The 27,962-nt window shown below is 45.5% G+C and overlaps 1 protein-coding gene across 4 annotated transcripts in view; it reads left to right on the forward strand.

The window, feature by feature from the left end:
• Positions 1 to 27,962, forward strand: part of TSPAN18 (tetraspanin 18) — a 129,061-nt gene that overhangs the window by 84,479 nt on the left and 16,620 nt on the right. For all 4 annotated transcript variants that reach the window (XM_065683362.1, XM_065683361.1, XM_065683364.1 and 1 more), the window contains 3 exons: positions 15,738 to 15,827; positions 22,448 to 22,539; positions 23,584 to 23,778. In XM_065683362.1, coding sequence (XP_065539434.1) covers positions 22,477 to 22,539; positions 23,584 to 23,778 — 258 coding nt within the window. In that variant the 5' untranslated portion in view covers positions 15,738 to 15,827; positions 22,448 to 22,476. The remainder of the gene's footprint in view (positions 1 to 15,737; positions 15,828 to 22,447; positions 22,540 to 23,583; positions 23,779 to 27,962) is intronic.

Here is a 27,962-nt window from a genome sequence, read left to right on the forward strand (position 1 = left end):
AGCAAATAACATGGCAGTGACCTCAGCTATCTTTACTAATGTAATTACGCTACCTCTTCTCTATACACAGTGCACTTCAGACTTTATTAGCAGACCATTTGCTGTCCCTTTTACAGTCCTTTTAATGAATGCTACTAGATACGCTGAAGAGGAGGTGGAAGGACTTGGCTTTGTGCTGAACAGAGACCCTGTGATAAAGAGCTCAGGGATGGAGCTCTTGAGTAGGTCATGTAATATCCAAGAACTGTAAAGTTCCTATCTCTGTGCTATTCTCTGAAGTTGTAAAGACAAAAAAGACTACTTTTTGCTTGCACTCTGTCTTCAGTAGTTTGAAACCAGCATCACTTAAGAATTGAGGCTGCAAAATGTACAGGTTGTCTCTTTATCCTGCTGCTGTGTATGACAGCACGTCTCTGCTGCTCGCCTCTGCCCAGGTGAGCATCTTGTGATGGAAAGATGAAAATCACTGACACAGGTCAGTGTCCTCATAGGAAGTGTCTTTTCAGGACTGACTTGGAGACTTATTACCCTTCCCAAAAGCCTTGAGTCTGCCTCAGGTGGTGTCATATACTCCTCAGGGTAGGATGTGCTTCCTTGTGGTCCATTTCCACAGACATATACAATGATCTTGGATGGTGTATTGGGCAAAAAGGGCATTATTTTTGCCTGAGATGATGTGTTACATAGTTATAGGGCGAGGTGTTCATCTGTTCATCTCTTACTACTACTCAAGTACAGCACAGAGTCCCTTTGAATAGTGCCTAGTTGCGATTTGCAACCTGTAGCTCCTAGCTCCTCGTTGTCTGGAGCCACAGGACTGATGTTACCCAGCTTTCCAGCTGCGGTGGCTTTCTCCTTTTTTTCCCAAAGCAATCCCAAATGTAAGAACATTCATGCTTGGCCTAGTCTTGCATGTGCCCATTTGCAGAAACTGCCCAACAGCCCATTGCTGGCTGAGATGCCTATCACGGGCACACAGAGGGGACTCTGGGGATGGGACAATGCACCTCTGAGGTCTGGGAATGTCTCTGCTCATGTTTACCCAGAGGATGAACTGAGAGAAGGTTGGTAGGTTGTTATTTAGCATTTTTTAGTCTATTCTCTTGATGTTTCTATGTATTTTTCCAATTGTGTTATTACAAATGCCTGGTTTGTTTTGTGGTTGTCACCAAATCTGTTCCGCTTTGTAATTAATACTGCTTTCTTGATTTAATGTGTAAAGTAATGCTTTCACAGGTCAGCCCTACATGGACCTTTTTTCCTTTTCTTTTTGTTTTTGTTTGCTAATTGTTGTGTATTTTTTAATGGCCATGTAAAGCTTAAAGTGCCTGTATTTGAACTGGCGGGACAAAGAGGCTTTTAATGGTATTTTGCTCTGGGATTTGGAGTAAGCTTTATTGGTTTGAGAGCCCTTGCTGGATGTTGTTTCAAGTGGAAGGATGCTAAGAAACCTTGCTCTAAGCTATGCAGGGTTACACTGGCACAGGGTGCCCAGAGAAGCTGTGGCTGCCCCATCCCTGGCAGTGTTCAAGGCCAGGTTAGACACAGGGGCTTGGAGCAAGCTGCTCTAGTGGAAGGTGTCCCTGCCCATGGCAGGGGGTTGGAACTGGAGGAGCTTTAAGGTCCCTTCCAACACAAACCATTCCATGATTATGTAGCTCTTGTCTGCATAGTTAAAGTACAAAATCCCATGCTGCAGTATGGCTTACTCCAGTTTATGGGAAAGAACACATTTTTCTGGTGTATCTACATTTTGATCCATTAACAAAAAGAGTAGTTACATCATGTTAAAAAGGAATAAGCCCCCACATTTTATAAGATTAAATTGCTCACTAAGCCTTCAGGTAAAGTAGGAAAGAAACTGGTGCTGTAAAGGGAACACAGTCCTGACATCTCATTTTATTTCAGCTAGGAAAACGCTGGTGTTGCTTGGAGCAGAAGGTGCCTCTGTGATGAGGCCACGGTCTGGTTGTGCGGTTGGGAAAATGAAACACAGTCTGACAGAAAACATTGTCAAACCCACCGAGGTTAAGCACCCTTTGCCACAGGCGAATTCCTTTGTTTTCATAAGCCACTACAGCTGGGCTTTAAAAGGGAGGTCTCCAAGGGAAGCTAAGGTAATAACCACAGTGGTAAATTAAAGCTGCCTCCATGAACTAAATCCTGTATTTTCTGTGTCAAAATAAGCAGTGGATGTGTGAAGCAAATTTCTCCCTATCTTGCCAATGAGTTCTATAAATGCAGATATTCAAAGTCTTCAGCACATTGACACCTTAATTAAAATCAGTTTGGTTTGTAGGTTGAGTGCTGATACAACATCCTCCAGCATGATAGTTCTTTCCTGTGAAATGGCTGGATGAGATCTGACATTAGAAATCTATCGTCAAATAGATTTTTGTCCCCCTCAAATTACTAAATCAAACTATAGTCCGGTTGAAGAGACTAATGTCAGAATCACTGAGCCAATAGCAAAGATTTAAGTAGCGAGAAAAACATTATTCTGTGTATTTGGTATAGGCTTAGCACTATTACATTGATTTATAGAAATGAATTCCCCCAATCAGTACTGATAGATTCTGTAGTTATCTGGTCACCTCTGACTTGCCTTCCTTACCGGAAGGATACCCTGACTATTACCCCACAATGCTTTGGAGTCACCTAATTCATTGATAGTATTCCCAAGATAGCAGGGAAAGCAGCAGATAAGTATTAACAGAGAAACCTGAGCGGTTTTGCCCTGGGATAATGGAAAGAGAACGTGTTATACAGGAGATGTCATCTCACCAAAAATGAATTCCAGGAGCTGCTATTTCATACAGGACATGTAAAGTGTTTAAAAGGGGTTTGCTTGGTGTTCGCTTTTATTCTTTCTTTCATTCATTTTGCCTCACAGATTTGTTTGGATGCTTTTGAGCGAAATCAGCTTTGCTTAAATGACAACTCACCATCGAAAACCTGACGACAAAATAGATGATTGTGGTATACAATATATGGTGTAATTACCAGTATCAAGACAGTGCATTGCAGACGAGGGGGGAAGTTAGGAAATAAAAGATAAAATATAGCCTCTCAATCAGAATTTGAAGCAGTGGAGTCGGTGAGGAAGAGAAATGCCAGCTTCTGCTTGGGGAAAGCCTGCACATCCAGTGTACTCACCCTTCTGGGTCTCAAGCGGCTGAAAGAGGGAAACTTATCTCTCCTATGCTTGTCTCATATGCACAGTTCCAATGAGTAGAAGCATTTAAAACTGGCCAAGGACAGAGTTAAAGCTATTCTGATGGGTTTTACAGGATGGACCAGCACCATCACTGCTTTCTATTGGGAGTGTGTGGGCTCAGAAGAGAAGTGCAGCCCATTAAAATGGCAGATCCCTCGTGTATTTCTCTGTGCATCTCCTGTACCATGTAGTCCATCTCATCAGAGTCAAGCTACACTTGCATCTAGGGCACCTGGGTGCACAGCTTGAAAGGACGGAGGTTAAATACAGGCCCTGAGCAGGAAGAGGCTGCTGCAAATAAGCAGGAACAGGAATATTGGAAGGCTGATTTACATGGATGCACTCTGTGTCCAAATTAATATGCTTCAGACAAAAGATGTAAGAACAAAGCTGTTTTCCAAGGGCTGCAAACAGGTGGAAGGTTTGCACTGCAGCTTTTGTGCTTTGGGTATCAGATAATTGGATCGAACTCCTGATCAAATCTCTGCTGACTGGAAAACCATTTATCTTGAGCTGCTTGTGAGGGAGCATCTGTAAACGCTGTTTGCCAAAAGAAAGCCTTTATTAGGATGCACAAGAGCCAGGATATTGATCCTTGATGCCAAATGGCTCTGCTGACCTCCTGGAAGAGCTAATTGACACCATTTTCAATGTGGAACAGTGGGGAGGGTGGTGTTGGCAGTTGTGCTGCGGGTGAGGTTTCAAAACATGTTGGGTTTACAGCAGCTCCCAGCTCCTAAGGAGGATACCTTTCCCTCCAATACACAAATGGCTGTAGTGCAACCTCTGTAGTGACCCGGTGATGCTGGGGTGAGGAGCCTCAACTGTACCATGGGTGGTGTCTGCTTTCAGGGTGAAATAGTTTGCTGTGTCTCTCTTCCTGTCAATAGATCATTGATTTGGGGTTGTCCTAATGAGGAGGTGTTAACCTGTAGAGGAAACTTCGAATCCTAGAATGGTTTGGGTTGGAAAGGAACTTAAGATCATCCATTTCCAAGCCCCTGCCATGGGCAGGGACACCTCCCACTAGAGCAGGTTGCTCCAAGCCCTGTCCAACCTGGCCTCGAACACTGCCAGGGATGGAGCATTCACAACTTCCACTGTTCCAGCGCCTCACCACTCTCACAATGAGGAATTTGTTCCTTATGTCTAACATAAATTTCCTTGCTGAAGTTTGATTGCAGGGGGTGTCCTTATGAGGGCTGCAGGAGAGCACATTTGGAGATATCAGCTCTAGATGGTTTTGAGCGTGTCATTGTGGGCAATGTAGAGAAGTTGGAGTACAAACCATCTAACTTATTCCTTTCCAGTTGCCACCATCCCTGGACTGTGTGCTGCGTATGAATGACCCCACGTGTGGTTTTGTACCTGCACATTTTCAAATACTACTGGCAGGCAGTAAAAATACTTCATTTCATCTAAAAATGCTTCATTTCATCTAAAAATGGCAATAGTTTGAATACTGTCTTTCTGGATGCTCTGTTTTTGAGCTGCTTTCATCCTGGCACTATTGTAGGATACTAAATGCAATCTCTCGTATTCTATGGGTGGCAGACGAGTGCTGGTATTGATTATATTAAATATGGGGGTTATGGGGACAAGATTGACACACCAACCTGAAATAACTTGCTGGAGTCTGTGTGTTTCTGTGGAAGACAATAGGAAATCAGGAGCTATAAAGTAATCTGAGCACTAGACAGGGGACCACAGAAGCTGCCCAGGACTGGGTATCCTGGAGCAAAGCCACATCAGCTTCATAAAAGACACAGAGCATCATAAAGAGCTTTCAGACGGTAATATGGAAAGCAGTCTAAGGCTTAAGTGGCATTAATGTTCTGATGCAGGTGGTTTGTGTATCATCAGACATGCAGAATGGTGACCACAAACCTTGTTTTGTAGTTTGTCATGAAGTTTATTGTCAGATGCGTTTGCACACCAAGACTCCACAGGGCTTTCAGAAAGCTTCTTCTCCCACTGCTGACAGCAGTGATGGGAGACAAGGCTGTTAAATGCTGTGTCACTTGAGGCAACTTTCTTGCTCTTGGTGCAGAGCTCTGCAGCCTAAATGGGAGAATGCCCTGGAAGGGCTCACTGCATGCTGGGAATAGCTTGAACGTTCTGTTGTTCCCTCTGTTTTCTCAGCCTAAACCTGGTTGCTTTGGTTGTTTGCCCCGCAAACCTGGTTTTGATACTGTCAAAGTACATGTGGTTTAGCTGAAAGGCAGCACTGCTTTCAAATTTCATGCTAGTCAAGGAAAGAGACATAGCAAAGGCAGGGGTATAGCGACCTTCACACTGAAAACTAGTGATTCTGCAGTCAGAATTCAGCCTAGCTGTGTGTTGGTGGAGGTGAGCCTGCAGCGTCCTGCCCCAGAGATCTGATTTTATCACTATGTTCTATTGTCCTCCCTCAACAGGTTGCCTAGACTTTGGAAGTGCCAGATTGGGTGAGATTGTGATCTTTTGGGTGTGAAGAGCAAGGTTTTGCTACAAATGGGTTTTGCACTGTTGTAAGGCTGTGTTTGCTGCTCATGCCTTCATCATTCACTCATACACTTGCAATTATCCCAGTCTCCCTGATCTGAGTTAGAAGAGTGTTTGTGTCTTCATTTTCTAACTCCTGACTTCTATCAGGTAAAATATGGGTGAAGGCAGAGTAAAAGAAAATTCATCAGCATCCAGAGTGTTTCCATGGTTAAATCTGTGGTCTCAGTTTTGAAAGAGTCCTTATGATGCCCTGTCAGTGCATGCCAATTCTTACTTCTATGTATGATTGATGGTGCTTCAGGTTTTGCCCCAGGCTATACCCAGTCTGCTTGCAAGTGATGCTGGTAGTGAAGTTTCCACACTGCCATTATGTGTTATTTAGATTACAATAGAGCTAAAGCCCTGCACCACTTCACAAGAGATACAATCCTTTCCCCCCCCCCACCAAAGCTCACAAACCTTAAAACAAAGCCTGCCTGGGGAGCCTCTTTGGCACTGTATTAAATACCCTTGCTGAGAAATGGTTTCTTACAATTATGGCTTTCCTAATAGGCACCGTGGGTAGTATCAACACAAAGCTATCTGTGTTACATGCTTTGACCTGCTTTAACCCCAGCCAGTCTCCTGGAGATGTGGAAAATGCCTGTTCCATACAAAGGTCTTGCCTTTCAGACAAAGCAGAAGGGATTTGTTTAGAGCTCTGGCTTTCTAAGAGGAGATGTCATACTTTTGGGGGGTGAAAGTCACCCCATGGAGGCTATCTGAAAGCCTGTGCATCCATGTCATCAGCACATACGCTGCGGTCTTTGTGTGCAAAAATGAATTGCTCCCTGAGTCTCTCTGCTTAAGACCGCTGCAGACGTGCCGTGCTTAGGGAATAAGGATGTTTTGGGAAAGTGGGTATGCTGTTTGTGATGTCCTCTTCATTGAGGGGGGGGAAAAAGGTTAACTTTAAGCTAACACGAAATATTTGACCCAGATTCAAACCTCAACGAAGTCTATATCCCCAATTTTGCTAGGTTTCTACATCCTTAAAAACTCTTTTCTTTCTCCCCTGAAGAAATTTTAAGCCTCTCAGCAACATAAGTGGGATTTGGATCAACCCCATGGCAGTTAAGTGGTAAGGTGATTTCCATAAGGTTGTTATTTGGCATGTGGAAGGATGGGGTTAGTGTGGGGGAAGTGTTATGGCTGGTGATGGAAGTGAGTCCCCTCCGTCTTCATATGAAGAAATCCCTCACTATGAGGGTGCTGAGGCACTGACACAGGGTGCCCGGAGAAGCTGTGGCTGCCCCATCCCTGGCAGTGCTCAAGGCCAGTTTGGATGGGGCTTGAAGCAGCCTGGTCTAGTGGAAGTGTCCCTGCCTATGGCAGGGATTGGAACTGGTTGAGCTTTAAGATCCCTTCCAACACAAACCATTCTGTGAGTCCATGATTCTATATTCTCACCTCAGCCAAGTAAAGCTATCACCTCCTCAATACTCTCCAGCACGCATACACCGTATTGCCTAGTTTCCCTGCAGCCTGAAGAGGATGCCTCCAGCCCCAAGAGCCACCAGAGCAGTGACCCTATGCCGTGCTCTGCACAGGACCACTTTTCCTCTCCTTTATGAGAGCTGCAGCACGGGGCTGTCCGTGTCGCTTCATCAGCCCGAGGCATCGGCAGAGGAAGTTTAATTAGGCACCTTTTATGTCTTAATTCCTGGAAGTGCTGAAGTGTGCTTGCCTGGGCACAGCAGCCAGGCCCCCGACTGATGCTGGAGAGGTGGATGTGTTGCTATGGTGCTGGGAGGTGTCTCCAAACCCCACTGCTCCAGCAGCGTGTCCTAATTGCGGCTGTGCAGCAACAAAACAAATATTCAGGGATTTCCATATAGGCTATAATGAAAGGAGCATCCCTTGCTTTTTAATATGTGCTGAATGGGTTCATTTGTAAGCTTATTACAACTTCAGAGAGAGAAGCTATTAGGGTGATCATTAGCTGCCTGTGCAAATAGCAAGGAAAACCATGGCATGTTCCAGAATAACCCCCTTTTTAATGTCTGCACTCTCAGATGCATTAACAATAACCAGCCATGCTGTCTTTCATGTTTCCCCTTACATGAGTAAGGACAAAAGAGAAAGGAGAAGGGGGACAGTGAACCGCACGCTTACAAAATAAGTTCAGATGGAGAGAAAAATGAGGTGTTAAGAGAGCAGCAAAGTCACTAGCATGACATTGTGTGTCTTGATGCAGTATCTGTTATCCACTGGGAAAGCAAAAGCAGCTGGGAGCCAGCCTGCGAGTCTTGGCTCATATCTCACTTAGTCCCTCTACTCCTGTCATCTATGTATGAATTGTGCTCAGGGTCTTTTGTCTGCCTGGAACCTGATCGCTGCTGGAGCACTCAGATTTGAAGGGAGAGGGAACGTTTAGGAACACGTATGCCAAGATTATGGGAATTATTAACTCTCATTTCTTTTCCATGCAGAACATCTGAAGCTCTGCTGTGGGCTGTGGCCATGGTTCTCTCTCTGCTCCTTCTTAGTCTTTCTTAATCAGAAATATCTGCAGCAAAAGACTTTGGGTGTTTGTACCTGAATTGGGATGGGTGTACTTGAAAGCAGTCACATTTACCTTTCAAACCACATTAACTACAGTCTTATATCTTAGAGTAAGCCGAAGGTGCTGATTACGGGGAAACCCAGTTGAGATTTGCACAAGGAATATTTGAGATGTGTATCAGTTAGGCTATAAGCAGCATAACTTAGACTTCACGTCTGCCTCTCTTTCATAGGTCATTTCTCATGACCTTTACTTTATTCAAGTTTTCCTGGACACGTCATACCTATAGCTTGTGAAATGTATTGATTTCCCAAATAAATAAATCACTCTGAATTGTGAGCTCTGTGGGATAAAGTATTTCCTATTGCGTTTAGAATCCAGTGCAATATCCTTCTTCTTGTTAAAAGCATTTACAAGGTGACCAGAATCAGACAAATAATTCCATTTCTCACATTTCCAGCAGTATTATTTTCTGGTTTATTTAGTGTTACTGAGATCCTTTAAGATCTGCTTTTCTTACAGGATGTTTTTTCCCAACCTTTGCTTTTCTATGGTGATTAAACCTGATTAAACTCTTTTCTTTTTGCATCTGTGTAGGCAGTTGCCTTGAACAAAGAGAGCTTATTTTCTTTATATATCTATATATATATAATAGTTAATGCATTCAAAGTTCTGTTTGGGCTTTCTTTCTTAAAAGCAATTAAGATGATTACTCCCTCAATTAAATGGTGTTAAGGGGTGGGTTTCTTTTCCCCAATCTCCACCTTACAAAAAAGCACGGATAGCAACAACAAATAAGAAGTTCACCCACCGCTCTGGAGCTCTGTTCTGCATTAAATCATATGGTAAAAGCAGGGGTTTCAAACTCCTATGCACGTGCCTTTGCTCAGCTGCTCTGAGGCTGTTTTGCCTTGCTAAGGAGAGACCATCATCATCTTTTTGCTAGGACAAGGCCCTGTGGTTCATAGTAACCCGTTTTGATTGCTTCCTTACTTTAAAGTCATTTTCCTCCCCTGCATTGTTTCACTGAAGTCTGCAAACTATGGGGAAACTTCTTAAAACACTGGAAATCTTGGTCTGAGTAGGACAAGGTTGCCGCAGCAACTGCCCAGTGTTTCCAAGTTGTATTCCTGCATCTTTCAAACCAATCATGGATGCCACAAAGTGCTGAGGCATTTGCTGCAAACAAAGCAAGGCTAAAGTAAAAAGAGAATAGAGAAGAGCTCGGAGGAGTCAGTTGTAAAGGTGAGATGTGTCAGGCTCGGGTGGGAAAAGCGGCAGGCGTTTGCACTTCATGTTAAATCCCCTAAGCATCTGGAATGCCGTGCAAGCGTATGGAGTGTTTCAACACTTGACAGTGTCTGACATGACAGTGGATAATGTCACTTGGCTTGTGATGCAACTCCATGGGCTGCTCAGAGGGGTGGCATTTATTCCATCCTGAAGGGAAATATTTTCACAGGAAGCCAAAGTTAGCTGCCTCCCCTTTGATATGCTAAAGAAATTCCTTTCTGGGACAGGAGATGCTTGTCAAAGAGTGTAACTTGTCAGCCAGAGGTGATCAGCTTTTTCACGGGGTTGGGACTGGTCTCATATGGCCTGGTGAACAGAGGGCTGTACCATGGGTCAGGAGATCCAGCATATCATTCCCTTTTAGATTTGGCTTTCTTATCTACAAAGCTATCTGCTTTCTATTTGAGGGTGCTGAGGCACTGGCACAGATTGCCCAGAGATGCTGTGGCTGCCCCATCTCTGCAGTGTTCAAGGCCAGTGTGGAGCAACGTGGTCTGGTGGAAGGTGTCCCTGCCCATGGCATGGGGGTGGAACTGGATGAGCTTTAAGGTCCCTTCCAACCCAAACTATTCTAGGATTCTATAAACAGAATTAATATTGTTATATTATCAGTGCATATAATCTTTGGGTCATCTGTTTAGACAGACTGGCAATCAGTACCATATGGTTCCATTCTGCTGCAGATAATACAAGGGAAAATGCACCTGTGAGCTATCTGAGGGGCTCCTTTTTAAGGAACAGAACTTTAAAGAGTTGCAGGCTATCAGATGTGTTGGTTGTGTTTGCAGTATCTTCTTTTCTGAGACAGCTGCTGTCTGTGTGTGAAAAGCTGCATAAAAGAGCCAGACATGATTACCTATTGAACTTTGCTTGGGAAAGGGCCAAAGTGAGCAATTAATGTCTCCAACAGTGCTGTATGCACATTTGCACTAGTTGAAATTGAGTGCTTTGTGGCCTGATGCTGTACTGACACTTCAAACATGTACCTTAGCACTTTTCCAAGCATTATAGCATTTGGGAGAATAGGTTCTGCTCTGGGACTTCTGAATTTCCATTCTGAATGTCTTTGTACATGTGGAAGATTTTACCTCCAGATGATCTCATGTATTCTGTGCACACATTGTGCAGAGTCACAGATATAAAGCATAGATGGTAAGTGCTGCATTATTGGTTTTGTGGCAAAGTTGGTGTTATGTATACGGAGATCTAAGAGCCCTCTTTTTCCTCCTGTGTGTGACTGATGTGCTTTTATTAGGCTTGCCTCTTCTTGGGATTGCCCAAAGAAGTGATAAATGCTCCATCCCTGACAGTGTTCAAGGCCAGGTTGGACAGAGCCTTGGGCAACATGGTCTAGTGTGAGGCATTCCTGCCCATGGCAGGGGGTTTGGAACTGGATAAGCTTAAGGTCCTTTCCAACCCAAACCATTCTATGGTTCTATGATTCTGCACAGCCTTTTGGTGGCAGAAATGTGTCTTCACCTAAGGAGGACAGACAAGAGACAGGATGTGTTCCAGTTGCCAAGTGCAAGGTCCTACACCTGGGTCAGAGCAATCCCAGGCACAGCTACAGATTGGGCAGAGAAGAGATTCAGAGCAGCCCTGCAGAGAAGGACTTGGGGGTGTTGTCGATGAGAAAATGAACATGAGCCGGCTTCAGTGTGCGCTCGCAGCCCAGAAAGCCAACCGTATCCTGGGCTGCATCAAAAGGAGCGTGACCAGCAGGTCGAAGGAGGTGATCCTGCCCCTCTACTCTGCTCTCATGAGACCTCACCTGGAGCATTGTGTGCAGTTCTGGTGTCCTCAACATAAAAAGGACATGGAACTGCTGGAACAAGTCCAGAGGAGGCCACAAGGATGATCAGGGGCTGGAGCACCTCCCATATGAAGACAGGCTGAGGAAGTTGGGGCTGTTCAGTCTGGAGAAGAGAAGGCTGCGTGGAGACCTCATAGCAGCCTTCCAGTACCTGAAGGGGGCCTATAGGGATGCTGAGGAGGGACTGTTCGTCAGGGACTGTAGTGGTAGGACAAGAGGTGATGGGTTAGAACTTAAACAAGGGAAGTTTTGATTGGATATAAGGAAGAAGTTCTTTACTGTGAGGGTGGTGAGGCACTGGAATGGGTTGCCCAGGGAGGTTGTGAGTGCTCCATCCCTGGCAGTGTTCAAGGCCAGGTTGGACAGAGCCTTGTGTGGGATGGTTTAGTGTGAGGTGTCCCTGCCCATGGCAGGGGGGTTGGAACTGGATGATCTTGAGGTCCTTTCCAACCCTAACTATTCTATGATTCTGTGATTCTATGATTGTCCTGAATGCTCTGCTTGGATAGGAACCTTAAGGTGGTTTTAGCAGTGGCTGTGGTTCATTTACTCACCATCCCAAGCCTCATATGATTTTAGCATTATAAAAGCCAATCAGGTTATTGTTTTAAGGTATAAGATGCCCTGAGGGCTTTGCTCACTCAACTGTACTGAGGCATTAAATGCTCTCAGGCGGTGCAACGACCTCATTCACTCCAGTGTTGCAAGGCAAGGCAGTCATCGATGGTAAATGGGCCCGTATTACAGTGACATTAGCATTTTAATGCAACTAAGGAGGAGGCAGATTGACTGTAATTTAGTATCTAGTTGCATGGCCTTGTGCAGGTCCCCTCATCGCTGCTCCGCAGGGGCCGATTATAGTTACTCAGTGCACTTTGGAATCTAATTGGATTTACATGCAGTAATGTAGTCGTGTCACAGCAATGACTCTGCTATGCAAGCGCTATGAAATTCCAGTGCAATTAGTTATTTATACAGGAGCAATAGTTACAGGATAACGGATGGAGCTGACAGTTTGTGCCAAGCTCCAGTACAGGAGCAGCAAATGTTCTACTGTTTTCTGAAGGCACTGCAAGGGAATGGTATCAAGCTGATCCTGCTTCCACAGAGATGTTTCTCCTCACCCTTCACTGTAAAAGCACTGACTTGTTGCACAGGTCCAGCAGGACATGACTTCTGTCTTCATCTGAGCATATGGGCTGGCATGTGGTTGGTTTCTCTAGATCATAAGGTCATAGAATGGTTTGGGTTGGAAAGGACCTTAAGATCATCCAGTTCCAACCCCCTGCCATGGGCAGGGACACCTCACACTAAATGTCACCCAAGGCTCTGTCCAACCCGACCTTGAACACTGCCAGGGATGGAGCATTCACAACCTCCCTGGGCAACCCATTCTAGTGCCTCACCACCCTAACAGTAAAGAACTTCTTCCTTATATCCAACCTGAACTTCTGCTGTTTAATTTTGAACCATCACCTGCAAATGTTGTGATCAAAGGGGACTGGGAGCAGCTATAGGCACTTGTGAATTAGGACATCTGTAAGCCTTTCATCTGGTGGCCTTCCTGCACTAGCTAACATGCAGGAGACTTGATTTCTCCCAAAGAAAGGCCATCTTTCACTCTCCATTAATTTCTTGTTTCACTTACTACCTGCTGACTGTCTTACTCTCTTTTTGCCTGCTCCCTCTTCGCTGTGGCTGTCCAACTGTCTGTCTTGCTGCATAAGACCAGCCTGAGTCATGAGTTTATAGAATCATAGAATGGTTTGGGTTGAAAAGGGCCTTAGGATCATCCAGTTCCAACTCCCTGCCATGGGCAGGGACACCTCACACTAGAACAGGTTGCTCCAAGCCCTGTCCAGCCTGTGCTTGAACACTGCCAGGGATGGAGCATTCACCACTTCTTTAGGCAACCCATTCATCCACTTTTCCTTCATCAAAGCCTTCTTCTCACAAAGAGCAGAGAGTACAGCTCAGTGCCCAGCAAAGAGACATGATGTGGTAGCTGTGAGCTGTGAGGTAGGAGGTAGGACAATGTGCCAAATGCATCTGCTGAGGCAGCGTGGCTTGCACGCCTAGAGGATGGAGGCTTGCTCCAGCCTCCACTGCATTCCACCAGCAACTGTAATTAAAGGCGTCAGCTTGCTCCAGCCCCAATTAGCCATGGTGGTTTTGCACTTTCTGCAATCCTCCCTAGTGGCAAAATCGTAGCTATTAACCAAAGAGAGTCTGTTTGGCAGGGACTTCCTCCCCTTTTAGGGCCATAGAGTAAGATGGAATATTGCTATTGTTTGGCACCAAGCATGCTCTTTCCTCCCCCCTGACACAGCACCTGCTGGCACCTACTGAAGCATTTAAAGCTCTTCCTCTCTGTGGTGCTGCAATTTCTTTAAAATATTGTGACTTCAGAGGAATAGGAAAAATAAACTTCCTCTCCCATGCAGACCTTTGAGGGCTTGTAGGGATGTAATTATATGCACACGCCGTAGGAACAGGAATCCTATCATTCTGGTTATTTTCCTAATGATAGGTTTATAATGCGCAGTGTAATCTCTGCTTCAAAGTTAGAGCCATCTTCTCGTGGCAACAGCTATCCCAGGAGAACGGCATCATAGGATGGGGCAACTGAAGATATTGACTCTTAATTGCGTATGCAAAGCAGAGGATGAAGTGTGCCCATACACAAAAGTGATAGATAAAGAGGGAAAGGTGGGCACTAGACTGCAAGAAGGGGCTGTGAGGCAGTGACACTGTTCTGTCCTCCCTGTAGACCCTCCAAGCCCCTCTCTAGAGGTCCCTGAGCTGGTCACATAGCACCCTCTGAACTTCCACACTGGTGGTAAAGCTGACCTGGGAATGGCCTTCATACACAGCACTGTGATGAAGTGGGGCAGTGGAGCAACTGCTCAGCAGATGCCTTCAGTACTTAGCAGCAGAGACTGGGTACAGATGTTTGTATCCTTCAGATTCCAAAAGGGAAACCATCCCTGCTCATCATTCAGGGTTTAGGTCCACAGCGAGAGAGGAAGGACACAAAATGTGAGGGATTAATGCAAAACAAAGAAGTCTATGAATATTCATTATATGGTTTATATTGTAGTAGTTTCAGACACCTTGAAACTCTGGGTTCGCCTCCTGCCAGCAACAAACGGTAGACTTTTACTCACAGAAGCCTTAATGGGAGGCAATTTTCCAAGGCATATTCACAAATGTTTGTGGGAAACAGATGTTAAATGCACCTCCTCCAGAAATGATGAGGAGATGCTGGCAGTGGCAGAGCAGGGAAAGACCCAGGTGACTTATCTGAGCCCTCACAGGGATGCAGTGGCTTCAGCAAAGCAATCTGTGAAAGATGAGTGTGTGAGTTACAGTGCTGAGCGACTGTGAGTGAATCATAGAATCATAGAATGGTTTGAGTTGGAAAGGGCCTTAAGATCATCCAGTTCCAACCCCCTGCCATGAGCAGGGATACCACACATTAGACCATGTTGCCCAAGGCTCTGCCCAACCTGGCCTTGGACCCTTATGACGTGGGGTGCTGTTTGAATAGGTAAAAGCTGCCTCTTCCCCACAGGCTCTGCAGTGTTGGATGGGTGGAAAAACCAACCTGCGGAAGGATGCCCGGAGGAACCATCAGTCAAACGAGCATGTTAGTCTGTAATCTCACCTCCCTTTTACCAAGCCAGGGTTTGTCATTAGCATTGTGCAGGCAGAAATTAAAATGTATTGATAAAATGGGAACTTCTAGCTCAGGGACAGCTCGCCCCAGGTCCTTCTGCCCGCGTTGCTTCATCTAATGCCTTTGGGTAGGCAATGCGGTGGCTTCACCATTCCTCTCTAGTGCTGCTTCGCAGGCAGTGACAATGAGGCAGAGGGAGAGGAAATAGTTTGCTCGACTTGGCGTGAGAGCTGGCTGGAAGAACAAGGAACAGTGCCCAGTGTCTCAGGCCTTTACTCCTAATGGCTGGGCTGGGCTTCCCAAAGATGCATTCCATCTCCCTTCCTATGCCTTTCCCATTTTCCCGCTAAATGGGCTGTAAAGTCACAGCAGATTAAAGTTTGTCTAAACCTCCTATAAAATATTGAAGGTGCAGCTGGTATAAATCTAATCCTGTTGTGGTATGAGGTGCGTGTGTAATGGGACTATAGATTTAAACGTGGTATGTGGGCTTTTAAAACACCCCAAAGGTTGTTAAAGAGATGCTGAGGAATCAGATCCCTCACTGGGTATTAAAAGCTCTTCATTAGTGCTAATGTACACTAAATTAAGGTGGCAATTAGACTGAGCATATTCATCAGGATGGTGTGTTTTAATACATTGTGTATTTAACATGATTGCATTTTATTGACTTCTGCAATAATCGCGTATTTTTCTCTTCCAGGACAAGCTTGGTTAGAAGGGGATACATGGGACACACAGAGAATTAAAGAGTAGAATAGACACTGTGCTTCAAGTCCCAAGATTTGTGAAGGTGAGTCTTGATTATGGCTCTTTCCTTGTGCTTTCTTTGTATTTCTGTCAAAGATGGTTAGGTGTGCAGGAGGGGAGTAAGAAATACACAGCTCATCTGCCCTCGCATCAGCTGCAAGATGTACTGCAGCAAATTGTCTGCCTTTGGTGTCCTAAATAAACTGCCCCATCTCTGTTCTATCTAGAAGAGCAGATTTGGTGGAAATGATGCTCTGAGGGGGTTGTGTGGAAAGCACCACCAATTAGATGTTTTCATAGCAGACCTCAGTTTAAAGGAGGTGGATACCACTGTAGACAGTGAACACACAAATCCTATTGGAGTGGGCACCTCCATGAAGGGAGGCAAGCATGATGAGTCAAGCCTCCTTACCTTCAAGCTAAAGGGTGTATTTCCATGTTGTTGGGTAGAGAACATCGTGGAGCAATGCTAGGTTTTGGTGGTACTTCACCACCAATGCAGCTTACAGCTTCAGGGATGCTTCTAGTGACATCTCAGCTGGGACAACTTCTAGAAACTGATGCTTTGACTTGAAGAGAATCTAGTCTATATTTTCTAATTCCGTTAAAGTCTCTCTGGAGAGCTTCAAACATGTCTTCTGCTTTTACCTGGTTGCACTCTGTGTGAATATGAAAGGAGGCGTGAATTAGTACCATTTGTTCCTGAAGCCTTTGGGTATGGCAGGTACTAAAGAACTGGTTCTTGGGTTTTAAAGGAAGCAATGGATCAGTTCAGTGCACAAGGTCTCCACTCATGTCAGTGGCAAAGAGATGTTTATGTCCAAGAAGATATACATGGACAATGTGATAGAAGTGACTGAAAAAGTGGTGAGGGATGGACAAGGTGACGTCTAGACAGCTCTTCCAATCTTAGTTATTCTGCGATTTCTATCAGGTATTTGAAATGGGGAGACCCTGACGAGCTATCAGACAAGTGCATGGTGTCTGAATTTTAGGGGTTTAAACCCATAAACCCTGGTTTAAACCTATTTAACCCTGGGGTTAAACCGCAACAGTAGTGGAATACAAATAGTCTGCAGAGGTATGTTAAGGGTGGCTATTATGTGGTTGGAATGGTAGGCAAGGAAAATGGTTCAGTAGAGAGTAGGAGAGATATGGAAGATGAAATGATTTAGACTGGGGAAGATAAGGTGCTCTTGAGAGTCCTGATAGACTGGCACATCCGAGGGATGCTCTTGTTCCTTTTGCACAAGGTAACTTGGACATACCTTGGAGGCTCTGTCTAGAAAAAGCTTTTCCCCAAGGAGGGTGAGCACACATTGCAAGAGGTGCCTGGGGAGATGGGAGAATCTCAGGCTTTGGAGATACTCAAACTAATGTCCCTGAGCAACCTGCTGTAACTAAAGTTGGGTCAAACTTTGGGATTGGCCCCCGGTTGGTGGCAGTGGGTGCTTGTACTCAATGACATCCAGAGTCATTGCTCCTTTGCCATCTCCAAGGCAATGGAGCAATTGAAGTGAAATTAGGGGTTCAATCCACTGTGAAAAGGGTATGGTGGGAGAAGGAAATGTCAGTGGTAGCAAAGAGAAACTTGGAAGCAGTTTTTGGGGGTGTGGTGGAGCAGCTGCCTTTGGATATGTGAAGTTCAAGGTAGCTGCAAAAGCAAATGTCAGAAGGAAGGAAATAAATGGTGGCTGGAGGACAAAAAAGTGCATTGCCTTGAAAAACTAGGCTGTATTCCTAACTGATTACAGCAGCTGGGGTATGTTTCCTGGCTACCCTGCTGGGGATTTTGAGCCTCCCCATCACTTTGTGAGATAAAACTCGTATTAGAGAGGGTGAAATGTGGCATAATCTGCCTAAAGAAAAAGCAGAACATTTATAGCTACATTTCAGACAAAAACAAATGCATCTCATGTGTCTCGCAGGTCTGAGATGGGACAAGCCAGAGAAAGCATCTGTCAGCCGCTGTCTTCTGCAGTTCTGACTGTTAATGTTTGCTTAGCATTAAATGTCTCCTGTGGAGGAGAACTTAATCTGTCACAAATTTGGGGCCTGGAGGAGGGGGAGAAGGTATTTTTAAGAGGCGGATTAAGACATATGCATTTGGGTTTTATCGCACTTGCATCAGCGTGTTGTAGGAGTAACTGTCAAGATTTGCCTTTTGTGTGTATGGCTTAGAAAGAAAAGTGGAAGGAAGAAGTAGCTCTGTGGGTCAGGATTCTCCTTTCATGTCAGCTATTTTCTCCATGCAGCCTGTCACTGGGGACTTGAGGTACCTCCAGCTAATTAGAAAAGCAGCAGTTGGCACAAGGGGCATCATAATTACACTATTAGTAAGTTGTGTTATTTGCATTTTGCTTGTGTTGATTGTAAATGGCATTAGTTGTATACTGCCCAAAGTCTGCGGCATATATGAACTAGATGGTAACATATTTCGTATGTGCTGGAGTGCTTGACTTCTGACAGGAAACAGATTTAAACCCTACAACAGAGGTCAGATCATGCTTTTGATTAATTTGCCCTGTTTTAATCAGTGCAATCACAGGATCCAAATGGCGATCTTACGAGTGCTGTTTGGGAATCTGGATGCCCATCAGAAACTGGAAAGCGTGTGTTATACTGGGATGTATGTGTCTCTCAAAGCTCGAAGTTCCAGCACTGAAACAGATGCTCAGAGCTCCTGTTTCTCAGATCAGATCAGTGGGTTGGCATTTTCTAGTAGTTTGCATTGAGCTGTTATGATGTGGAAGCTCTGACGTGTGTGTTCTTGGCTTTGCCAGACCAGACTTTGCTCTATTGCCACTGACTTCCATTTGCACACCCTGAGTTAAAGGACACTGGGATTTGTAAGCCCCATGGGGCGTGTTCCTGGCTTGAAGCACTGCACAATTAGCAGGGTTTCACTTAATTGTTGCTTTGCTGTGTGAAACAAAGTGGGTTTAGAAATCACATATCTGAGCTCAGCACCACCAATGGGGACAATTTCTTGCCCAGGCAAGCAAGGGAGTCTTCAGTTATCAAAGCTGAGTGTGCCCGTGTTCATCCTGCTCCCAGGTTACTATGACATGCGCCTGCCACAGAAGTTTGCTCAGTGGATTTAGAGCCTCTTTTCCCTGCTCATGCCTAGAAAACATTTGTCATACTGAGTGGGTGCATGGGCAGAAGCAGTGCAAGGAATCGTAACTTAGGTTTGTCTTGGAAAAGAAAAGGAAGCCTATACTAAATCAGAGCAGTTCCAAGGGAGCTTGCTCATCTTGCAGAGGAAGCAGACCCAGACACAGAAAGTAAAGTAAGGTGGGAATGGGATTTATTGACTCTAAAGCAGCAAGACAGCGTTGGGCTCAGGTGCTGCTGCTTCTTGGACCACAGGCAATGTTTTCCATGTGGGTGCCTCAGCAGTGAGATGAGTGTGAATGATGTGAAGTGGCACAATATGGCTCAAGTGGTTTGCTTTTCAGTCCTTTTATGCCTAAGGCTGCTGTGATATGGATCATGAAGTGGGTGCTCAAAGCAGCAGGACGTATTAGTTTCTCAGATAACTTTCAGGCTTAGCCATCCTTTGTTTCACTGGAGCGTAACTCTGTGTGTGTGGTGATGAGAACATATGGGTGCCACTAATTGTGGGGCTCTTGAAGTTCTAGTATCCTATTGTTGTATCTGTATTTCCATATTGCTCTCTAATATAGTCTCTAAGCTCATGGGTTAGGGGAGCTGAAGGTTCACCTTTCTCATGAAACTGAAGAATTCCCCCCCCCCCCCCCCCAGCTCCTTACCCTTCTGGACATAAAGATAGAATCATAGAATCATAGAATGGTTAGGGTTGGAAAGGATCCTAAGATCATCCAGTTCCAACCCCTCTGCCATGGGCAGGGACACCTCACACTAAACCATCCCACCCAAGGCTCTGTCCAACCTGGGCTTGAGCACCACCAAAGATGGAGCATTCACAACTTCCCTAGGCAACCCATTCCAGTGCCTCACCACCCTTACAGTAAAGAACTTCCTCCTTATATCCAATCTAAACTTCCCCTGTTTAAGTTTTAACCCGTTACCCCTTGTCCTGTCACTACAGTCCCTGAGGAAGAGTCCCTCCTCAGCATCCTTATAGGCCCCCTTCAGACACCGGAAGGCTGCTATGAGGTCTCCACGCAGCCTTCTCTTCTCCTTTCTCCATGAGGTTTGCAGACATGGCTTTAAACACCATCAAAAAGCTGTGGGCACCTCTTCCAGGCTCATGCCAGAGCTCTGTGCCCTACTCTGTCTACTGCAGTTGTGGTCTTGGCTTCAAGTCTCTCTGCGCAGAAGAGTTGTATATCAGAGGCAGAAGAAAATAAACTGTAAAGAAAAACACTGCTCTTGTTCTGTGGTTCAGATTTGTGTTTCTCCAGAAGCGAGGTGGACTGTAAGCCAGGCTTTGCGGACCCTCTGTGGAAATGGAACAGAGTGATGCCATGGCAAAGAAAGCCAACAAGATGCTGGGTTACATCAACAAGGGTATCACCAGAAGAGACAAAGAAGTCATCATCCCACTCTACTCAGAGTTTGTCAGGCCACCCCTGGAATACTGTGTTCAGTTTTGGTCCCTGCTATGCAAAAAAAGGATGCGGACAGGCTGGAAAGGTTCTCAATAAGGGCCACAAATGATGATCCAAGGACTGGGAAGCCACATGCGGAAAGGCTGAAAGACCTGAGCTTGTTCAGCTTTGAGAAAAGGCTCAGGGGAGACCTTATCACCATGTTCCAGTATCCAAAGGGTGGCTACAAAGATGCAGACTCATTTTTTACAAGGAGTGACATGGAAAAGATGAGGGGTGATGGGTACAAGTTGCTCCTGGGGAGATTCCAATTGGATGCAAGAGGGATATTTTTCACAATGAGAACAATCAGCCATTGGAATAATCTCCCCAGGGAAGCAGTGGATTCCCCAGCACTGGACACTGTTATGATTTAGCTGGACATGGTGTTGGGACATCCTGTCTAGATCATGGTCTTGCCAAGAAAGGTTGGACCAGATGATCCTTGAGGTCCCTTCCAACATGGCATTCTATGATTGATTCTATTATCTTCTCAGGATTCTCCTAGCTAAGGGAATTCCCTGAGAAGTGCCCAGCCAGCAGAGCATGCTGCTGTCCTGCCCCAGGTACATGAAGTTGCAGAGAGAAAGCAGCTGCATGTCCATGGGAGATGCTGTGTCGCACCATTTGCACCTCTGCTTGTTTTGCCAATAGGAAGGAACTGATCTGATTTTAACCCAAGTCAAGTGCCGCAGACACACACTGTATGATAGAAATCTGGCTTCTACCTCTGGCAGCCCTTTGCTGGGAGCTCTGCCTGCCATTGGGTTTCTTAGCTTTTAGGCTAAAGCAGAGCAGTTCCCATCAGAGAGGGAAGCACCCCACAAGGCTCAACAGCACTCACAAGGTCTGTGGATTAACAAAGGCATTGAAGGAGTGAAAGGAGGAGTTTTATTCCTGACCTGGTGAAAACCTTGCATAGTTTCTGCTTTTTCTTTCAGTGAATCGAATGTACTTCGCTAACATAGCATATCACTGGATACAGATCTATTTAGGGAATGACATTTGCAGTGGAGCAAGAGAAAGAGATGGGTTCAGAAGCATGTAGGCTTTGGGAAGGCTTCTCTAGGGAGCTAAGCAAACTTGAGCCTCTGTGTTTGCGAATGTATGCATCCATCTGTGCATGGTGCCATGACTGCATTATCTTCTGTTTCAGTCAAAGTTTTGCTGTTTCACATATTTATTTGTCTGTCCCTTTAGGGTAGTTGATGACTTAATCGGATATTGGGAGACTTCATCAAACAGGAAGCAGCACTTTCTTCCCATGTAGCCCCACCTGGTCAGGATTTATAGCTGCTCTTCCAATAGAAGCACTGTCCTAAGCAGTTTGTTGTCTAATTCAGGCATGGGGTTTCAAACTGGTTAAGATTCCTTAGCATTTTTCCTGGTCTTAAAAGCTTGCCAATGTCAACCCATGGGCTCTGCCTGCAAAAGACCTGTGCGGGGTGGGCTGTAGAACATCTTAACTTCACTGCACAGTCACAGTGCACGGTGTGCCCCAAGCTGAGTAACTGTGTGAGGACAGCATTCTCAGGCCCTCCCACATCCACACAGTGCAGTTATCCCAGCCCAGCATCTCCAGATGTCAAGTTTCATGTTTGAGTGGCATTCATTCTGTGGAGGAAGCGTGTATGGAGCTAACTATCCCAGATGCTTGTGAGTCTTTTAAATGGATATAGCTTACTCTGGCTCCTGTGTCAATAGGACCTTTTCTGTTGTGATGTGGGCAGGTTCATTCAATGCTTCTTAGACTTGACAGGCTTTAGGGACTGGGAAAAATCATATCTTCATGTGCAGAGGGGTATTTTTTCTGCCAGCATCTTCCTCTGCAAGCAAAGCTAGACCTTTCCTCTCCTGCAACCCTCCTCTTCATATCTGTGTTCACCTTTAGACCTGGAAGAATGCAAAGGGACTTAGCAGTGATAGTTATCTCTTCCTTGCCTGTGCTATGTTGCCTTGTTCAGGTAAGAAATGAGCTTTTCTGTATAATAAACTCCACAGGACCTTGGAGGAAATATGAGTGGAGACAGGATTTTATCACTCTAATAGTAAGTGAGTGTGCTAAGGGAGTGTTGATGTTTTGCAGGAAGGATTGGGTCAAGGAGCCTGAAGACCATGGAGGGAGACTGCCTGAGCTGCATGAAGTACCTGATGTTTCTTTTCAATTTCTTCATATTTGTAAGTATTTAGAATCCACTTTCTCTCCTGAATCCTCCTGTTTTGTAAGTCGGTCACATCAGCACAGTACAGAATGTCCCCTCAGCTTTACCCTACCAATCCCTGAGGGTTTTGCAGCACCCAGAGATGCTCATATATTCTGCAAGCCAGCGCTGTGGTCACCGTTGTCTGAGTTATTCCTGTCCTTGGCAAGGGAGACCAGAGGGAAAGCTGTAACTGGTGGTGTACATGAGTCTATCCTGGAATGGCAGAATTGTTTTCTAGTCCTGGGTGCCCTGCTGAGGTTTTCACATGGACACACAGTAGTTTCCCCACCACACGTTGGGTCATTCTCTGTCACTCTGTTGCTCTAGTCTATGACAGGAAGGGTGGGAGCACCCAGCCACCCTGGCTTCTGTGGTGGCAATGGTTCACGTGTGTCCCTTCGCTGGGCTGCTGCTTACAGACAGTTGCTCTCTACAGCTACCTGAAAGGAGGTTATAGGGAGGTTGGAGTCGGTCTCTTCTCCCAAGGAGCAAGGGAGGGAACAAGAGGAAACAGCCTCAAGCTGCACCAGGGCAGGTTTAGATGGAGCTGAGGAACAATTCCTTCCCCAAAGGGTGCTCAGGCATTGGAACAGGCTGCCCACGGCAGTGTTGAAGTCACCGTCCCTGCAAGTGTTCACAAAGTGTGTAGATGAGGTCCTCAGTGATACGGGTTAGTGGTGGCTTTGGCAGTGCTGAGGTTGGATTGATGGTCTTTGTATTTCCTAACCTGGTTGATTCTATGATTCTATAGGCAGCAGCTCAAGGTTCAGTCTTTCAGCATTAGGGAGGTTGTAAACAGCTGGTAGTGACATGTCAAGGAAGGTGCTTTTGCTGCAAATGGTCATTTAGTGAGCAAGAGATAGCATATCAGCAGTCACTTTCTTAGTGGAGAATATATGCCACCGAGAAACAGAAGCTCTCCAAGTGAACACCTCTGATCAAAACACAGCAATGAACCCAATTTTCCTGCATCAGTTGTTTTACGTTGACCCATGTCCCTCTCCTTCTGCCATGACAGCTGGGAGGAGCGTGCCTGCTGGGCCTTGGGATCTGGGTCATTGTGGATCCCACAGGCTTCCGAGAGATAGTGGCTGCCAATCCCCTGCTCTTCACGGGAGCCTACATCATGCTGGCTATGGGAGCCATGCTCTTCCTGCTGGGTTTCCTTGGCTGCTGCGGTGCCATCCGTGAGAACAAATGCCTCCTGCTCTTTGTAAGTGTCTGTTGGCCTTTTGGAATGGGGGTGACTGAATAGATGATGCTGTGATAAGTGCATGAGATGGATGTCTGTTATTGTGGCTGTTATTTCCTTAGATAGTAAATAGGCTTTGGGTACTTTTGCACACAGCTAGGAATACAGAGAATTTGCTTTCTCCCTATACCAGATTTGAGCCCAGTGGCTATGGGGTCTGGGAGTGTATTTGACCTTGTTAAGCTTTGTTTCAAAATGGTCCTATTCGGTTATTTGGTTCTTCTTTTTCTAAAGTGACCAAAAATAGTCCTTTCTTGGCCACCCAAACCCCACTGCTCCACTTGTGGATTCATTTCTTGGTAGTTCACAGCAAAGCAGAGGGAACGTGTAGAGCATCTGTGTAACAGAGCCCCCATGTCAGCAAAATGACCAGCTCAGAACCACATGGTGGTCTGTCACTGCAGCTCTCAATAACTGCTTGCTCCCTTATGCAGCTTATTCTGCTCCTAAAACGTACCAGATTTGTTCTCTTCAGGCAGATGTTCCCCTGACTAATAGGGTTAAATTCCATCCCTTGTGGTCATCGAATCATATTTCCAAAGCCTCTAAAATAAGTCACTTTTGACCTCCACCATAAGTTCTGATACTGCAGGGTTTTCAGCCATTGTCTGTTACTGGAAGGCATTATAAGTTCTGTGTTGAAAGACAAAAATCATCAGGTTTACTTTGCATGACCTTTTGTTTCCCCATCTGGGTCTGTTGGGTGTTGGGGCTTTGGGTTTTTCTTTGTTAGGGGTTTTTGGGGGGGTTGGTTTTGTTTTGTTTAAATCTTGGTCTTATGGTGTTTTGCTATGGTTGTATCTTGCATCACAGCTTCACAGTGCAAAAGAGACTTGTGTCTAAACAGAAGAGAAAAGTTCTCTTTCTGGAATGCAAACCCATTTTTTCCTAGAGATAAGCATGGCTGCACTGAAGGAATTCTCTATGGCCTTTAGCTCACTCACACCTTGAATTCATAACCTGCAGATGAGAGCCCTGTTCTGGAAGCCATTGTGGCTTGATTTAGTGCCTCACCTCACAAGTAAATCAGCAAACCAAATGTGCCTGTGAGGTTATGAAGATCTGCCCAGAGGAACCTAATAACATGCAAAGGATCAGGCACAATAAGCCTGAGGTTACTTCAAAAGCTGTCCCTGTCAGATTAAGAAATTAAAAGTTATGTTTGATGACAAGTATTGATTGAAAGTGAATGGGAGTATAATATTTTCAGCTTGGACCATGTCCATTGCATACAGACTGGCTGGAGGAAGGTTTCTCTGGCCATGTTCTCTCCTGATTTAACATCACAGAGTTACATCATGGTTTGAATGGTCCTTCTGGTGCTTTTAGTTATACTCCGGTGCACTCAGTTTTGTGGTTCTGATTCTTAGAGATAGTTCTTATCACTGATGCTTTATCTATTTACTTTTACTACTATTTTATACTTGGACTGGCAGGAGCACCTCCCATATGAAGACAGGCTGAGAAAGTTGGGGCTGTTCAGCCTGGAGAAGAGAAGGCTGCGTGGAGACCTCACAGCAGCCTTCCAGTGTCTGGACGGGGCCTATAGGGATGCTGGGGAGGGACTCTTCATCAGGGACTGTAGTGATAGGACAATGGGTAGTGGGTAAAAACTTAAACAGGGGAAGTTTATATTGGATATTGAGACATTGCCCCAGTTTCAGCAATGCCGTTCCACAAAAAACAGCAACAGCCTTTAACCCAAAACACCCACATTTTCAAGCTGAAAAGTTTCAGGGGCTACTGCATTCAGATTACAAGAGTGCAAAACAGGATGCGTGCAGTCAAAACTAAGACAAATGAAATTAATACGGGCTGTTCTTGTTGCAAAGCTGAATCAGTCCTGTGGTATAATGTTGTATGCTCAACAGCATTTTAGTTCCTGATTTTCATGGTGTTCTTTTGCAGTCAGAGGGCCTTGAGGACAATCTAGAAGTTACTCAATGTCTGATTTGCAGGCCAATGTTTGTTGCTTTTTGCGAGCCAAGTCCAAATGCTGGGAAATCTAGAAACACTTCACAGCCTTGTGCTTAATGCAACATGTTAGGTTACACAGTGATGCTTCTGTACCAAGAGACAAGCAGCTTGGTTTAAATACAAGTTCTTGCAGGCACAGAAGCCAGAACCTAGAGAACATGCATTTGTGCATCTGTCGTGTCCCTTCTATCTCCTGTTTACATTTGTACTAAAAGCTTCAGACATGCATTATGCATCGCTGTGAAATCTCACTCGAGCAGCTCTCTGGCTCATCAATTCTTTAACAACTTTGTAAGTGGGCTTGATTTGATCTAGCAACTTTTCCCCAAGTACCACCTCCCCTGAAGCCTCACACTCTCCGCTTCACAAGGTGTTCCTAGTCTGGCTTATGCTCATGAATGGTTTGCCTTTTCAAACCCTAAAACTTACTCCCATCAGACTTCTGGTTTCACAGATGCTTCATGCATTTTAACATCAGCTGGTGTGGCCCCCTCAAAAAGAAGGATATTTCTTTCTCTTGGTATCAGCACAGATCCTTGACCAAGGGCATCATTGCTGTTGTTTAACAAAGTTGACTTGGATATCAGAAGCTCTGGAAGAACTAATCATGGTGGAGCACCAACTCCTCATCCAGTAACTACTTTCAGAGTTTCTCCTAGTCCACAGCATTACTTTCAGCCAATATATTCAGAATCACAGAATCATAGAATAGTTAGGGTTGGAAAGGACCTTAAGATCATCCAGTTCCAACCCCCCACCATGGGCAGGGACACCTCACACTAAACCATCCCACACAAGGCTTCATCCACCCTGGCCTTGAACACTGCCAGGGATGGAGCACTCACAACCTCCCTGGGCAACCCATTCCAGTGCTTCACCACCCTAAAAGTGAAGAACTTCCTCCTTATATCCAATCTAAACTTCCCCTGTTTAAGTTCTAACCCATCACCTCTTGTCCTACCACTACAGTCCCTGATGAAGAGTCCCTCCCCAGCATCCCTATAGGCCCCCTTCAGGTACTGGAAGGCTGCTCTGAGGTCCCCACGCAGCCTTCTCTTCTCCAGGCTGAACAGCCCCAACTTTCTCAACCTGTCTTCATACAGGAGGTGCTCCAGTCCCTGATCATCCTCGTGGCCTCCTCTGGACTTGTTCCAGCAGTTCCATGTCCTTTTTATGTTGAGGACACCAGAACTGCACACAATGCTCCAGGTGGGGTCTCACAAGAGCAGAGCAGAGGGGCAGGATCACCTCCTCGGACCTGCTGGTCACGCTCCTTTTGATGCAGCCCAGGATACGGTTGGCTTTCTGGGCTGTGAGTGCACTCTGAAGCTGGCTCATGTTCATTTTCTCATTGACCAGCACCCCCAAGTACTTCTCTGCAGGGCTGCTCTGAATCTCTTCTCTGCCCAACCTGTAACTGTGCCTGGGATTGCTCCGACCCAGCTGTAGGACCTTGCACTTGTCATGGTTGAACTTCATAAGGTTGGCATCAGCCCACCTCACAAGCATGTCAAGGTCCCTCTGGATGGCATCCCTTCCCTCCAGCGTATCTACCGGACCACACAGCTTGGTGTCATTGGCAAACTTGCTGAGGGCGCACTCAATCCCACTGTCCATGTCAGTGACGAAGATGTTAAACAAGACTGGTCCAAACACCAATCCCTGAGGGACACCACTCATTACCGGTCTCCAGCCGGACATCGAGCCATTGACCACAACTCTTTGTGTGTGGCCGTCCAGCCAGTTCTTTATCCACCAAGTGGTCCATCCATCAAATTGATATCTCTCTAATTTAGAGACAAGGATGTTGTGCAGAAACATCTGATAAACCTACAACCATCACCAGGAGCTGAGGCAGGAGTGTTGACCAACATGCAAGACCCCACTCCTCAGGAAGTTTACCTTGCATGTGGGGGTTACTACCTATGTTCAAGTGTTGGATTCAGCATGAATTCGAATGTGAGCCTGTTGTGTCCCACACATTAACCAGTTGGCTATTTAGTGCTCTCATCCATCAGTAATCAATTTAAATTTGGGAGGCAAAACAAAATAAGCAGATTTTGACCCTGCTTAAAATGTAGAATAAGAGCAAGTTCTGAGACACTGATGATCCATCTTTTTCTCATCAGCCCTAATGGCTGCTCATGTCTTTTCTACAGTAGTGGTTA

This window comes from Lathamus discolor, chromosome 6 (assembly GCF_037157495.1).
Source record: "Lathamus discolor isolate bLatDis1 chromosome 6, bLatDis1.hap1, whole genome shotgun sequence".
In the NCBI taxonomy this organism is placed as follows: domain Eukaryota; kingdom Metazoa; phylum Chordata; class Aves; order Psittaciformes; family Psittacidae; genus Lathamus; species Lathamus discolor.